The 14,256-nt window shown below is 33.7% G+C and overlaps 1 protein-coding gene across 1 annotated transcript in view; it reads left to right on the top strand.

Annotated features, from left to right (window-relative positions):
* The window catches only part of BBS9 (Bardet-Biedl syndrome 9), a 283,138-nt gene that overhangs the window by 59,860 nt on the left and 209,022 nt on the right, over nucleotides 1–14,256 (top strand). The window contains exons 13-18 of the mRNA XM_054645353.2: nucleotides 120–222; nucleotides 1,165–1,269; nucleotides 3,249–3,263; nucleotides 6,702–6,842; nucleotides 9,021–9,116; nucleotides 13,321–13,493. Of these exons, the coding sequence (XP_054501328.2) occupies nucleotides 120–222; nucleotides 1,165–1,269; nucleotides 3,249–3,263; nucleotides 6,702–6,842; nucleotides 9,021–9,116; nucleotides 13,321–13,493 (633 nt within the window). The remainder of the gene's footprint in view (nucleotides 1–119; nucleotides 223–1,164; nucleotides 1,270–3,248; nucleotides 3,264–6,701; nucleotides 6,843–9,020; nucleotides 9,117–13,320; nucleotides 13,494–14,256) is intronic.

The raw sequence follows: 14,256 nt of genomic DNA on the forward strand, positions 1-14,256 counted from the left end.
GTTGCTGAATTGGTCTTTGCAGATTTTCGTATCTTTCTGTTGGTTATGGATTTTTTTTTCTTGCTGTACAGATTAATTAGTTACTTCCTTTAAATACTTCTGTATGCTCCTTGATCTAGATAACAATCCAGAGCAGAGTGAAAGCACAGAAGCCATGCCTGGCCGTGTGTGTGCAAGCTCCATTAGCAGTGACCTGTGACCAGTTTGTCTTCGATGATTTAGGTAAATTATGGCAGTACCATCACAGCTGTTGTATTATTCTGTTACTTTTTCTGAGGTTTGAAAAGGTGTAGCCCAGCCTCCAGTGAATGCGTTGTTGCAGATATACAGTGGTTAAAGCAATTACAAGTTTGCCTTGCCTGCACTCCACAGCTTTTTGACACTGCTTGGTGGAGGAAGATGAAGTAGGAAAGAGTGGAGTTGTGTCCTTGGTTATGATATGATGTGTGACAGGTGAAGAGAGACAGGGTGGCAGCTTCATGATAGAGGCAAAAAAACCCCGATTATTCTGTAGTCTTGGGTTATTTTGTTTGGCTGACATTTCTGTCTATGTAGAAATGCCAGTCTTGATCTTCCAGCAGGGACAGTAAGTTTGTGAACTGGGGAACAGTCTACCATCTGTTCCCAAAGTAGAATCAGCTTTTTGATCATCCTGATTTTCCACACTCTTGTTGGTTAGACTGCAGGTGGGGTTACCTTTAAGACTATGTGGAGGAGCTGAAGTGTTCAGACAAGTGTTCCTGCTGCTTCAGTTGGAACTGCGGGCCATTTCTGCTCTGAAATGGGAAGTGATAGTCCCTATTGAAACAGGACTTTACTGACTGCTACTCTCATTTGAAGGGGCAATTCTTATATTTTCTCAACGAGTGACAGGAGCAAATGTCTTTGTAAAATACCAGAATTACAATGTAAATTTAATTTCTTTTATATTTGCCATGTTCAGTGTGCTGAATTGTTTTATAGGTTATGCTTCAAGATGCTTGAAGGCCCTATTTTGCCTTTTACAAATTAAGGATTAAAAGAAAAGGCTGTACCATGATTTGATAAAGGTGAACTAATAGAGAAGTGATCATAATTTAGTAAAATAATTCCCAAAGTGCTAGGAAATATGCTGCTTTCATTTGGATGCTCCTGTTAATTGATTTAATTTTGTATTGTTTTTAGAACCAGATTCATCTGAAACTGTGGTCCTGTCTGTCTTTTTAAAGGAGAATTGTTGTCCACCAGAACTAGAAGGGACTTGCATGGTTTCATATAATATACCAACAGGTGAGCCACTGGAGACTTGAAAGTGATGTGCCTTTTTTTTTTTTTGAGGCCTTTTCCCCTATGTATTTCTTATAAATCTTATTTTGAAATTTACTAAGGGCAGTAATAATGAAGAAATAATGTTTATCTAGTCTTCAGTTTTAGTTAATATTTTATGTTGCATCAATTTGCATAATTTGTCTTAAAGAGGAAAAATCAGAAGCTTATTGCTTGGGAAACAGCTGTACCAGCTTTCTCACCCTGTCCTATCAATTTGTTTCTGTTCTGTTTCACCTCTTGGAGTGAGAAGTTGATTACATCTTTATGACTATTTACCCTCCTGATCTGCCAACAAATGTGATGATAATGCCTCCTCACAGAGAATGAGATCTGAAAAAGCACTGGGAATGACTATTCCTCACTTCCTTTTTAACAGATGAACATACTCCTTCCAAATAATAAACTAAGCCCAAGAAATAGAAACCAACTCGTTATTTTATGTGATGTTACAGTGTCCTAGTAATAGAATATGTAAATTTATTCTGCTATCCATAACTGAAAGTTTATTAGCTTAGTGTTCTACACACAGACTTGTGAATGTGTCAGGCTACTGAGAAGCTGTATTTAGGCAGGGCTTCCACGTTAAGTGCTGCATAAACCAGTTTAAGCTGTCAGTTCTTCGCTTCTTGCTGCTTGGCTTTGCTCCTGCTCTTCCTCCCCTGTTGGTCACACAGTCACCAGTTGTTTCTCAGCCAGATTTGCTGATTTGGTTCACTGTGCAAAGACAGAGCTGTGCCAGCACAAATGGAGTAGATTGGCATGAAAGAAGTGCATGTGTACTAAGGGCTTCTGTGGAGGGTGGTGGTCTTGAGTGCCTTATCCTATATCGACACTTTTATGTAAATATTTTCTTTGTATCTTTTCACACTTGAAGCATTGTGTTTATGATGGTAGTCTTGGCTGTGTGGTGACTGAAATGTTTATTTCTAGAAAAATAATGAAATGGGTATTTCTAAAGAAAAGGAAGCCCTCCCTTTTAATTGGGAACCTGTATGAGCAGCTTGTTCAACTTCAGTCCCTCTGTCCTCTGATTCTGACTGCATATTCCTTGTGAGATGCTGTGCATTCATAACTGTCCAAATTAGTGATGTGGCCTTAGACAGGTTTTTGGAATGACTGAATAGGTAGCACACTAGTTAGTGTCTTGGATCCTCTGATTTTGAAAGCTTGCTTTTTGTTTTGCTGGTCTTGTTTCTCTAATTTTGCTTCCTAAGACTGGAAAATAAATGTATTATTTCTTTCAGGTAATGCTAATAAAGCTTAAATTATTTTAGATATTAAGTTGTATTTTGCAACTCTTTTGGTTAGGGAAGTAAGAAAAGCTTGCATCTTGAATGTGTTTGATGGTTTACATTCTATTAAAAAAAAGAACAAGCAGAAATGACAACTAACAGAATTATTAAAACTGAAGAATAAATTTTAAAAACTTATCTTTGGTTGGTTGAATTTCAAAGACTTCTAAGTAAAGGAACATAATTAGGGTTAGGGATAGGATCTGCTAATTTTTTTATTTTTAAATAATTAATTTGAGATAATTCTGTGAAATTACGTACAAATACTAGTGTTACTTGGCAGTCAAATCCCTAAGTGTAATACCCTAGTAAACAAACTTTAAGACTTTTGCGACTTCATTTTATCTGAACAGAGACTGTTTCCTCTAGTTTTTAAAGATATCCATATTTGTGGCCAAATCACTCTTCAGTCTATCTCTGTGGGATTCAGACAGCTGAAGCTTGATGAGTCAGTCACTTGGATGGAGTTGCACTATTGATGAATATGGTCTCATGTCTGTTTTTGGCTAGTATTACGTCTTTATGTATCGTCTACTTAATAAATGTGGCTTAAGTTTTTAAACCCATGTTATATTTCCTTTTTTTAAAATTTGAGTAATATATCATGTTTTTTTTCCCCATTTTGTCCTGTTGCTGCTCATATGGCAGAGCTCAATCCTGAAGGTGAGTGAATACAAAAATTGCCAAGTTTTATGAGTGACAGTGTATGCTGAATTAAACAGATTTGGAAGGGAGCTGTTATTTTACCTATTATTTCTCTAAGTTCTTATTATTCTTGGTTTGATGCTGTGAAGCTGTGGATATAGAGAACAGAAGGTCATAAGGACATTTCTTGGTGAAGCATATTGTACTTTCTCATTTGTAACATGGGAATTTTGTGTAAGTATTAAGTTCTTTGTACATTGAGATTGGAAATTGGAAACAATTATACTTTCTTATATCTGTTTTTTTCCCAGGTTTAGCAGCTAGGCAGCTAAATTATATCTTTGGTGCAACTGAAACAGCAATTAGGCATTTATGCTATTTGGGCTGAGTAGCTCTGAGAATGATGTCACAACATGTCTTCATTCCAATTCCTATTGGAAACATTGCATTCAAGGCTGCAAGGCTGCTTTCTGTCTGAGACTACCAGCAGTACAAAACTTAGCTGTGATTGTGGTAGATACAATTCATGGATAAGGTACAATTAAGAGACAAAAAAAGACTGGAAAATTAACTTATGTATATGAAGACTAAAAAGAGAAGGGTGGTTTTTGCAGTGTAGCTGTAGATGTGTTGAAAAGATGTGCTGCTTGTAGAAGATATTTTATGAACTTTAAAATAAACAAATACACATTCTGTCTGTGTTTTGAGAAGGTAAAAAAGTTGATTGTCATAGATTTAGAGATCAACTGAAAAGGAGTTTCCAGTTTTGCAGTTTTTCTAAACAAAAGTTATAGATGAATATATGAGAGTCTTATTTTTCAATACTTATGCTCTTTTGAGCTTACTAAGTGCAGTAAAAAGAAGCAGGAAGGTAACTGTTACCATTCCCCTCCTTTTCTGGTTTCTGGATATTTCAATGGACCTTGAGGTGTTGTACAGGAAATAGATGCTCGAAACATCTCAATAAGATATTGCTCTTGACAAGAATAACTGTTACCCTGTGGCATGTTTCTGCTAGACAAAGTAATTTAAAAAATTAATGATCAATAAACTGTATAAAAACAACTGTATATAATTTGAAAGGATACTATTCTAAAAATGAAGTTTGGATTTTTGTTTTAAGAAAAAACAAGATGAAAACCTTGTCCTGAGGAGAATATAGCAGAGCACGGTAGAATTATCTGTGACAAAATCTTTTTTGCATTACTGTGGGATACATTGCACTATATAAACTCAGGGTCAACAATACCAGAGCAAATATTAATTCTCTGAATATTTTGCATGCTAAATTGGGACATCTGAGTTTTAATACTTTTTATCATGCACATTAATTTATATTTCAAATATAACTAAATAAATGCATGAGGAATTTGAAAATGAAATAGTATCTACAGGGCATGCAACTGTTTTATTACTTAAGTACATAGTATGCCTTTAAATACTAGCACCTTATGAGATAACATTAAACATCATCTGTTTTTTTCAGATTAGAGGAGAATCTGAATTTTTATTTCCTTTTTTTTTTCTTCATTATAATGCTAAAATTGTGTATCATGCAAAGTACTACAACTCTAAATGAAGTGAGATGTGTTGCTAGACAGAACATCAACGGGTTGAGGAAATTGTGCTTCCCACATGTAGCTACTACTTTGTTTCCTTAGTGCCATTTAAAATTCTGAAATACTCTGAAACATTTCCCAGCAAGTTTTAACTGTAGTGATAAATTTTGTTGCAGCTTTTTGGTTTGTTTTTCTTATATGTAGCTTTTTTGGATTAATCAACTAGAAATCTCCCCAGTCTCCTCCAAAAGCTAGATAATACTTGATTTAGTTTTGATTTGACCTTTGTCTGAAATATTGAAAAGTTATGTTTATGATGAGGTAGACTGACAGCAGACCGTGTAGAAAAAAGCTGGTCTGAAAAAAGCAAGAAAAGTGTCTTGTTTTAAATATAAATATATATCAAAATCTTTTTGCCTACTTTTGCTACTAATATTTCCTGTTCATAAATCTCCTTATCTAAGTTTAATACTAAGATGCTTGTGTTATGCTGTCATCAAGAAAAATTTTACTTTTCCCATCAGATGATGAAGATACAGTTGAATGAATCATTCTGACAGATCATGGGTTTATTTTCAACTATTCCTTTAGGAATTTTCTTTGGAACCTGGAGATACTCTAATTTTGAAGACCTGTCTTCAATTTGAATGAGTCTTCTGCTCAATTTTCTATGATTTTATATTTATAAGCTGCTGCAGAACAGTTACTTGTAGGCATTATCAGTCAGCCAAAACAGCTTGTGAATTGACAAGCACAGGGAATAATCTGAGCCTTATGGTAGCATTTTTTCCCTGAGATGAGTCTTAGAAGTAGTTTTTTCATTGGAAGAGATCTGAGGAGCAGCAAACAAACAAAATTACTAGCAAAACAGGTTTCTTGGATGGCTATTGAATGTTTGAGCTCAATTTTTATACTCTCTGTGTATACCTCTGTGTACCTATCAGTTTCATGACTTTTCTGACACCAGCTTACTTTATTGTCTCTAAAAATCTATTATGTTAAACAAGGTTTTCCTGTAGATGCTTCATCAAAAAATTGTCCTTAAAAATCCCACAATCTGTCTTCTCGACAGAGCAAGTACTCCATATTTCACAGCAATGAGCACTTTTGCCTTTTGCATAGAACATACCAGGCAATCTCTGACATGCCAGCAATTTCAAACAATATTTATATCTGAGAAAATTTTTGACACATTCAAATGTGTTTTCTAAATGTTAATGTTAAAACTTCCTCTTTTCTCCTGCACCATTCTGATGACATTGCTTGTGATAGTAGATCCCAACATTCAGGGCAGTAGCCAGTTGGTTCTACAGTTCTGTTTTATTATGATGCAATAAATTGAAATACAGAATTTAATATAGATTTAGGACGTATCCATTGGATACATTCTTTTTCTAAGCCACAAACTTCTGACAGATAATATGAAGGTTGCATAGATGTTATTTAAGAGTGTATAAAAAAAGAGTAAATATACTTATAAAGAGCATTTAGTTTGTGATATTCCTGATGAAAATGTTGATGCTTCAGTTCTGTATTTGAAGCATTGGGAGTAATTGCAGTGGTTTTTTTATGTTAAAGTGGTATTGTTAGTTTAGAGCATTAAATAAAACTAATCTTCATTGCATGTTAGTGTAAGTATAGTATGCAGTTGTTTTACTAATAACTCTTATTTTCCCATCTACATAAAGATGTTCACTTGAGAAAGTAATTGGAAGTATTTAAATTTAAAGATATTTTAGGTGGAAAATTTTAGGAAGAATGAGAATTTTATATAGTTTTGGTGTTAAGACATTCCTTAATCACATTAAATAACTTGTTATACCTCCTTGAGGACAGCTGTATTAAGTATCCTGTATTCAGAATGTGGAAATGAAAAATCTGTGTTCTTTCATTTTAGGAATACCAAGAGTTTCACAGTGTAGCTTCAGTCTGCCTTTGAAGTTAGTTTGCTTTCCAGCTCAACCTTCAAAAGCAGCAAACCACAAGCTTACTATTGATACCAACAAACCTCCCATCAGTTTTGTCACCATTTTTCCAGGTAGGTTTTTAAATATAAAAGGTGTTAGAAGCTCCCAACAGGAATTGTTTGTCCATGTGAAGTAATGAAGTAATTAAAAAATCTTACGTTAGTATATTAAAAAATATATTTTGGAAGAAATGATGGCATAATATTTCAACAGTAATACACCTGGGGTAGGTGGACAGGGTATACCTGTCTCTGGTAAAACTGCAGATTTCTTTACATGGTATAGATCTAATTTTTATGTATGCAGACAGTAATTTTACATAAAATTACTTAAGCAGTGTGGTAATGGGGAAATCATGGGCATTCATTTAAAAAAAGGTGAGCAGGGCAAAGCAGGAGTGGTAAATGTTGTACGTAAGGGGTACATTTGCTTTGGAGGATGACTTATGGAGTATTTGATGTATCAGTATGAAGCTGATTATATTTAATAATTTCAGTTACCTTCTTCAACCAAAAGGAAGACTTGAACATATTATTATTTTCTGATGTGCGAAACCAAACTATGTTCTCTGTTCAGCATTATATTAAAGTAGCATGAAGGAGAAGTTCATTTCCACTTAGGACTGGAGGAAGAAGAATGAAATTGAGTACTATGAAGTGTAATGTTAAGAAGATAAGATTTGCTGTAATTATGTGCTTGCAATTGGAAGAGAGAGGAGGTGGAAGTTACCACAGAGTACTCTGTGGTACAATATGTTCTAATCATAAGCAAAGAAATAAAAATTGAGGATGCATTACACAAAATGTTTCCATGCAGGAAACCAATATCATATTACTGTGCACTGGCAAACTAAGTGCTAGTTGCTGATATTAAATAAAATATAATACATATAACTCAAAAGTGGAGAAAAATGTTATCTAGAGATTTCAAGAGAATTAAAGGAAAGTGACTCATTTAGCTTAATAATACACAGGCAAAAAAAAAGATAATACAGTTGACTTCAGTAAATATTTTGTGGCTATATCATTGGTCTAAATGATCATATTAGCACAAGAAGAAATTAATAAACAGGGCTTATAACGTGATTGTGAGTAAGTTCAGTCTGGCAGTGATTAAGTTTTAGAAATTCAGATGACTAAGGTTCTGGAACAATTTGCTAAGAGCTGTATGGGCCAACAACTTTATTATTGTATTTTTAAGGTTTAGCTGCATCTCTTTAAAAGCTTATATAATGTATTTGTCTGAGAACAGTGATGTAAGCTTTGTTGGTGTGTTGTTGTTTCTTTGTTTTGTTTGTTTTTTTGTAGTATGATTCTCTTCATTTTAAGGGTAAATATAGCTTTACTCTCAACTGGATGTGCAGCATTTTTTTAAGGGTCTCTATTTTGAGGTTTTTAATAATGAGCTTCCATTATGGCTAAGCAATAATGCTTTCAGAATAGCACATTGTATTTTATTTTTAGCCTAGGGATTCATTGTTGAGAATACAAAGCAAAGCATAGGGCCAAGAAGGTATTAAAATGTTCTGATTTCAGTTCATTCCATTTACAGTGATTAAATAAAAAGAGTATGCTGTTTATTATGTTTATATTTATTATTTTGATGTAATTTGTGAACAAAATTTGAATTGGTAAATGCAATAAAAGTAGTATCTCTTCTCCCTTTTTTGCCTTATTTTCAGGAGAAGTAGTGGGAGTAGTGGTGACAAATAATAGTTTTAAAAACATAATATTCTAAAATTACACCTTTTTAACTGGTATAATCCACTATATGGAATGAAAAGAAAGATGTGCATGGATGGACTTTGCAGAGTAGCTGGTTTTAGCAAGCTGAATGTTTGTTTTCCTCTCTGCTGAAACCTAAAAAGAGAGTGGGTTTAACCATTTTAATGATAATTTCTGCAAAAGTTTTGCATAAATATCTGAATTAAAGGTGACCTTGCATCTGGTGAAAGTGGTAGTCTTTGGGCTGTACAATAATTGCAGTTCTTTTAGAATGTACAGACTGAACCTCTGGGAAACAATTTTTGTTTTCAGGCTGGGGAAGGGAAACAGTGTGTGGCTCACATTCCACCTGTGAATGAAGGAAGGGTGTACTAAACTGCTGATATTTGTTACTTTTGAACCTAAGAAGGGAAACAATCACATTCAATTGCTTGTACAAAGATTGATATAGTCCTGGCAATGGATTGAGTTTTGCTGAATGCCAGTGTCAAATTACAGAAAACGGTATTTAACTTTCTTTTTCAGACTTTGTTGATCCATCTGAGGGTGACCAAGCAAATGCTCTCGGATTTCAGTTTTTAACTGGTTCAAAAACCACTCTTCTTGCTTCAAAAACATCACGTAAGTTCTGTCAGTATTAGGGTAAAAGAAGCTTGATTATCAGTTTGAATATGTCCAAAATGAAAATGTGGATCATACAAAAAAGGATAATCAGTGTTTCTAAATTACCACAGGAGTTTCAAAGTGTTAATTGATGGTTTCTTACCTCCTTTCAAAAATAAAATTGTATCACAAAACAAAAAATCATACTCAAAATATAGTACACTACAGTGGTAGTTCTCTGAAGAAATTGGATTTTCTTAAAGTTTTTAGCAGTGTTTTTATTCATAAACTAAAACTGTCCTTATAATAATGGAAAAACCCCTCATCTTAAAGGAATTTCAACATCTGTGTTTGGAATTAGTCACCTACTGAAATTTTTGAAAGGGATTAAAAAAGCAAGTTTCTAACTTCCCTCTGACTTTGAGTCATCCTTGACTTAAATTAAGCATCAGACCCTACTTGCTTCTCTACATCTGAGTAAATGCCCATCTCTTCTCTTTAGGTGACTGTATATCTTTGTAAGAAAGAGAATATGGATTCAAGATCCTTCTTATTATGTATAAAGAGTGTATGAACATGCATGTAGATAAGCTGTTACCTGGTCCAGTATCTCTTGTATAGGGCAGTTTGTGATTTAAGTAGTCCTGTTCCAGCCACCTAAATTTGTGCTCTTTGAAAGAGATAGATTCTCTTAATTTTCAAGAGTTTGTGGTCTTGCTCTGTACAACTGCTCAACTTGCTAAACTCTTTCTTGGCATGTGCCTTGGAACCACATAAGTTCAATTGTGTTTAGCATTTTCCATGCCAGCAGAGCACAAAGTGTTCATTTAATACAGCAGACTACAAATTGAAAAGCTAGAAAAGCAACTGTGCACTGCAGAGGGTTCAGTTGGAACACTCTGTGAATGCTTTGTGGAAACTGCTTTGAGTGAAAAATCACAATTTGGTTTGTTGAAATTTTTTCAACACCGAGATAATATTCCTTACTGTTTTCAGAAATCCATATTTGTGATGGGCAATATAAATATTGATGGGGTCAGCTGTGACCTATGAAATAATATTTAATACCTTTTGTAATGTAATCATATGTGTTAAAAACAGAAACCATCTGGAGAGTAATTTTCATTTTACCAAGAATTGTTTTACATTTCTAAGGATCAAATCCATCTGTATTGTTTTTTGTATGCATTATTTACATGCTGTTTTATTGTTACTTTGTTTTTAATATTTCTTTGAATAGGAGATCTTAAACAGATTTAACTAAACTAGAAGTGCAATAATAGTTTTTAAAAATCAAAGAATTGAAAGGATTTGCAAATAACTTTTTCCTGGATTGCAGTTCAAATCTTTGATTTGGACTTTCTCTTGCATAGTTGTTAAATCTGATTGCTGTAAGGACAAATTTGTTTCTGTGTAATGAATATATTTTAGTTTCTACTGAAGGCCATAACTTTTAATCACATACACCCCTACCCCCAATCTTCAATCTTTTCCTCTCAGGTTTGTTTATTCACCAGCTAGGAATGACGCTTGCAGTCTTAGAATAAACTTTCCCACACTGCTTTACTTGTGAAGTTGGCTTTACAAAGGAGCTTCACAATGTCTGTTTCTCTTAGTGTGGCTACTCATTTACTGTGTATGGGAATCCTAACTTTAGAAAACAAATGAGTAGTATGATGTCACTTTGTATGTTAGCAGCCTGTTTCCAGCATCCACTTCATGCATTGAACTGAGTTGGTTAGAGAAGGTCTTAGGTGGGGAATGTGCTTATTTGAAATGTAACTAACTAAAACTTATTTAAAGGTAGATATTTGTAAGAACTCTGATAGTCAATCATAATTCAGAATATTTTTATAAACAGAGACTATGGATTATATAAAAGCATTTTTTGATAGAATATCCTGATACTGAAATGATTGTGCTTGACTGAACAGATCTTCTGTGAAACTAATGAATGTTGATGAAATTATGTATTATTTGATAGGTACTTACTCTGCTATGTAACACTGAGTTTATACTTTGTAAAAGCGCTTGTATAGCATTTTAACTGAGGAAATCTTCTTCAAAAAGAACCCTCTATGTGTAGATAAAATTTTACTAGAAGAAATGGTATTTCAGAAAAGTAAAAGAAGTTTTTAAGGTCAAATCTTATTTCTGGTTTTCCATGAAAGGAGTTTATAATGGACAATGGAAGAAGACCTCTTTTCCAATATTCCTTATCAAATGGACCTTAAGTTCTGAATGGGAAGAGCTGCATGTAGCAATTAAGGTTGCCAGGTTCAGTTGGGTTTCATTGCTGAAGCTGCAAACAGGAGCAACATCTGTTTTCCTGTTAGTTTTTAATTCTATTAGCTAATCCCTTTTAACCAGTGTAGCAATTGAAGATATTACTTCAACTTGTCAAGACTGCTGCAAAGAAACTCAGCCTGAAGTAGGTATTGACAGAAAATATATAATAAAAGTAGCTTGCACCAGCTAGATTAAGACTTTAAGGCATTTTTTTTTTGGGCTGAAAATTTTAAAATTGTGTTTTAATCAAAATTTAAGAGGACTTGACTGCTAACTGTGGCTGGGGGGTTTTTCTTCTGATGTGGGTTTCCTAGCTGAGAAGTGAACTGAATCTTCTAAAGTTCCTACTGGCTGAACAGCTATTCCTAATGCAGGTTGTCCTATTTGGACAGCCAATAGTTGTAGTGTGAAAAGACACTGTAAGCTATTTAATTTATTGGTGCCCATCAGTTTTCTGCTTTTCTGATAGAGAAATTTCTGAAAATCTGTTGTAATTTTCTGTAATGGAGCTTATTTTAACAAAAAGACTACTACAAATTGGTTAACCATCATAAAAGCATGGGATGAACAGAAGCACAGTTACTTATTTTTTCTCTTTCACTGTATTTCTGTTTAAAGCATGTGTTTAGTTTAACTACAGATTCTCAGTTTTGTAACATTTCCAAATCTAATTTGTCCTTTTTGAGACTTGGAACATCACAGAAAAGCAAATGACTGCAATGTTCTCTACTCAGACCATGGTAAAATTAGATTGTGTTTGTATTGACCAACAAACAGTGTATGGAAACTAAATGTGCAATTTGGAGGAAATTAGTTTTGTCCTTTTTAAACCATTAATGTATTAGATATGTCAATTATAAATGGAATGACTGTTGATTTGGCCTGAAAACATCTGAGCTAATTTCCGTCAAGGAAAAATCACTTAAGGCAAAGTATGGTCATACATCCAAGTAAGTCCAGCCATTACATTGTGAGTGTTTAAAAAATGGATATTAGGTCGAATGCTATCTTTAGCAGATGGTGTTCTTTTCTTTAACAAGCATGTTTTTAAATAAAACTTGCTTCTTTCCTGTTACACTGTAAACAGAATTTGTCATTTGGTATTCAGTGAAATACATATCCTGGGAATGATGCCAGTGGTAATGTCAAACAATCTTGAATTAGTAATGTTGAGAAAATTTAAAATAAGTACATTCAAGTTTAAAAGAATTCTGGTTAATTTGATTTACTGTGGACCTTTTTAACAAGGGCAAAAAAAAAAGGAACGATTTTGTGTCAAGTTCTCATAGCTACATTTCTATCCTTTTTTTTGTTAGTTATTGGCAGATGTTTAATGAAAAGATGTAAGGACCTAATGTTTGAAAATGCTTTTTCTGAAAAAATTAAAAGGCTGCTATGATTTTCCACACTGCTTTTCTCAACATTTTTTAGTTACTATCAGTTAATTCTGTTAATTAAACTAATAGTAATATTAGTTAATTCTGATTTCATAGAAGCTGGAGAGAGGATTATATGAACATGAACTAGAAATAAAATCTCATTCCACTAGCCTGGTACTTTGAAATTCACTAAAATCTGATGAGTTAAATGAATTTGCTGGGACAGATAACACTAGCTATCAGGATTTGGTTTTTCACTTCAGTTTATATTAACACTCTTCATTTGTACACTGAGCCATTTTTACCAAGTCATAGTATGGGTTGGATAAGAATCAATTTCGCTAATATTAGTTGTATTTAAAGTGAAGCAGCACAGTCAATAGGATACAAGTATTTCTTTAACACTACTGAATGTACATGTCTTAAGGAGATCTCATTTAGACTTTGGATACAGTTAACAAATTCTATTTGAGTGTTAGCTAAACTGTTGTGTAGCAAATTTATGTGTCAGAAAACTGTGTTTATTATTCTTGTATTTGTTCTTGCACTCAAAGAACGATACAGAATTCAGAGTGATCAGTTGGAAGACCTTTGGCTGGTAACGAAAGAGCTCATACACCGACTACAAGAGCATTTCAAGAAGCAAAACTGCAAGGATTTTGCATGTACCTTTTCTGGTTCAATTCCCCTGCAAGAATATTTTGAACTAATTGATCGACATTTTGAGGTATGTTATATAAAATGTGAATTGCTAATGGTCTGCTAATTTAAAATTGGTTTTTAGTGCAATAATTAATCAGATTATAACTATAGTATCACAGGCACTTGGCTTTCAGAAAATACAGTTGTATCTAAGGGAAAGTCCCTTCAGATTTTTAAGAAACTGCCCTTGTAGAAGTATCATTGGAGGCTCAAGGAAGTTTACTAGACCAGAAATAAAAGAAATGTAATTACTTTTTCCTGTTTGGCCATGCAGGTGACAATGAAGAATCTCCAGTACAGAATTCTCCAGGAGGAATAGCTAATCAATTAAAATTCATGCATTCTTTCCTCCATACCTTTCCAATAAAAAGAGATAATTGCTATTTGAAAATTTCTGTTAAACTCATATATTTGAGCAAAGCAACAACCTAGGTAGGTAGGAATGAGAAATACTATTGGATGTTTTTTCATGCTGCCAAATTTTCTGCGAGGTGGAGCTGTCACTGCTCAGAAAGATGGAAGGTGTCGTTGGGATTTTCTGGGATATTTTGAGTAGTCAACCTAGATCCTGGTCTATATTTCAAGCTCTTTCTATTTCTATTTTCTTTCAACTGATTTGAGAAGAAAAAAAAATGTTAATTTTTAAAAAAAAAGTGAATGTTTTTGTAGAAATACCTTAAACCTAGGCGTCTTTTGAGTATATATCAAGCTTAAATACATTGAAGTTCAAAATACAGGTGTGATTTCTGGGATGCTAATTTAGACTCTAAATATATTGTAGCTGGTTC

This window comes from Agelaius phoeniceus, chromosome 1 (genome assembly GCF_051311805.1).
Source record: "Agelaius phoeniceus isolate bAgePho1 chromosome 1, bAgePho1.hap1, whole genome shotgun sequence".
Classification (NCBI taxonomy): Eukaryota; Metazoa; Chordata; class Aves; order Passeriformes; family Icteridae; genus Agelaius; species Agelaius phoeniceus.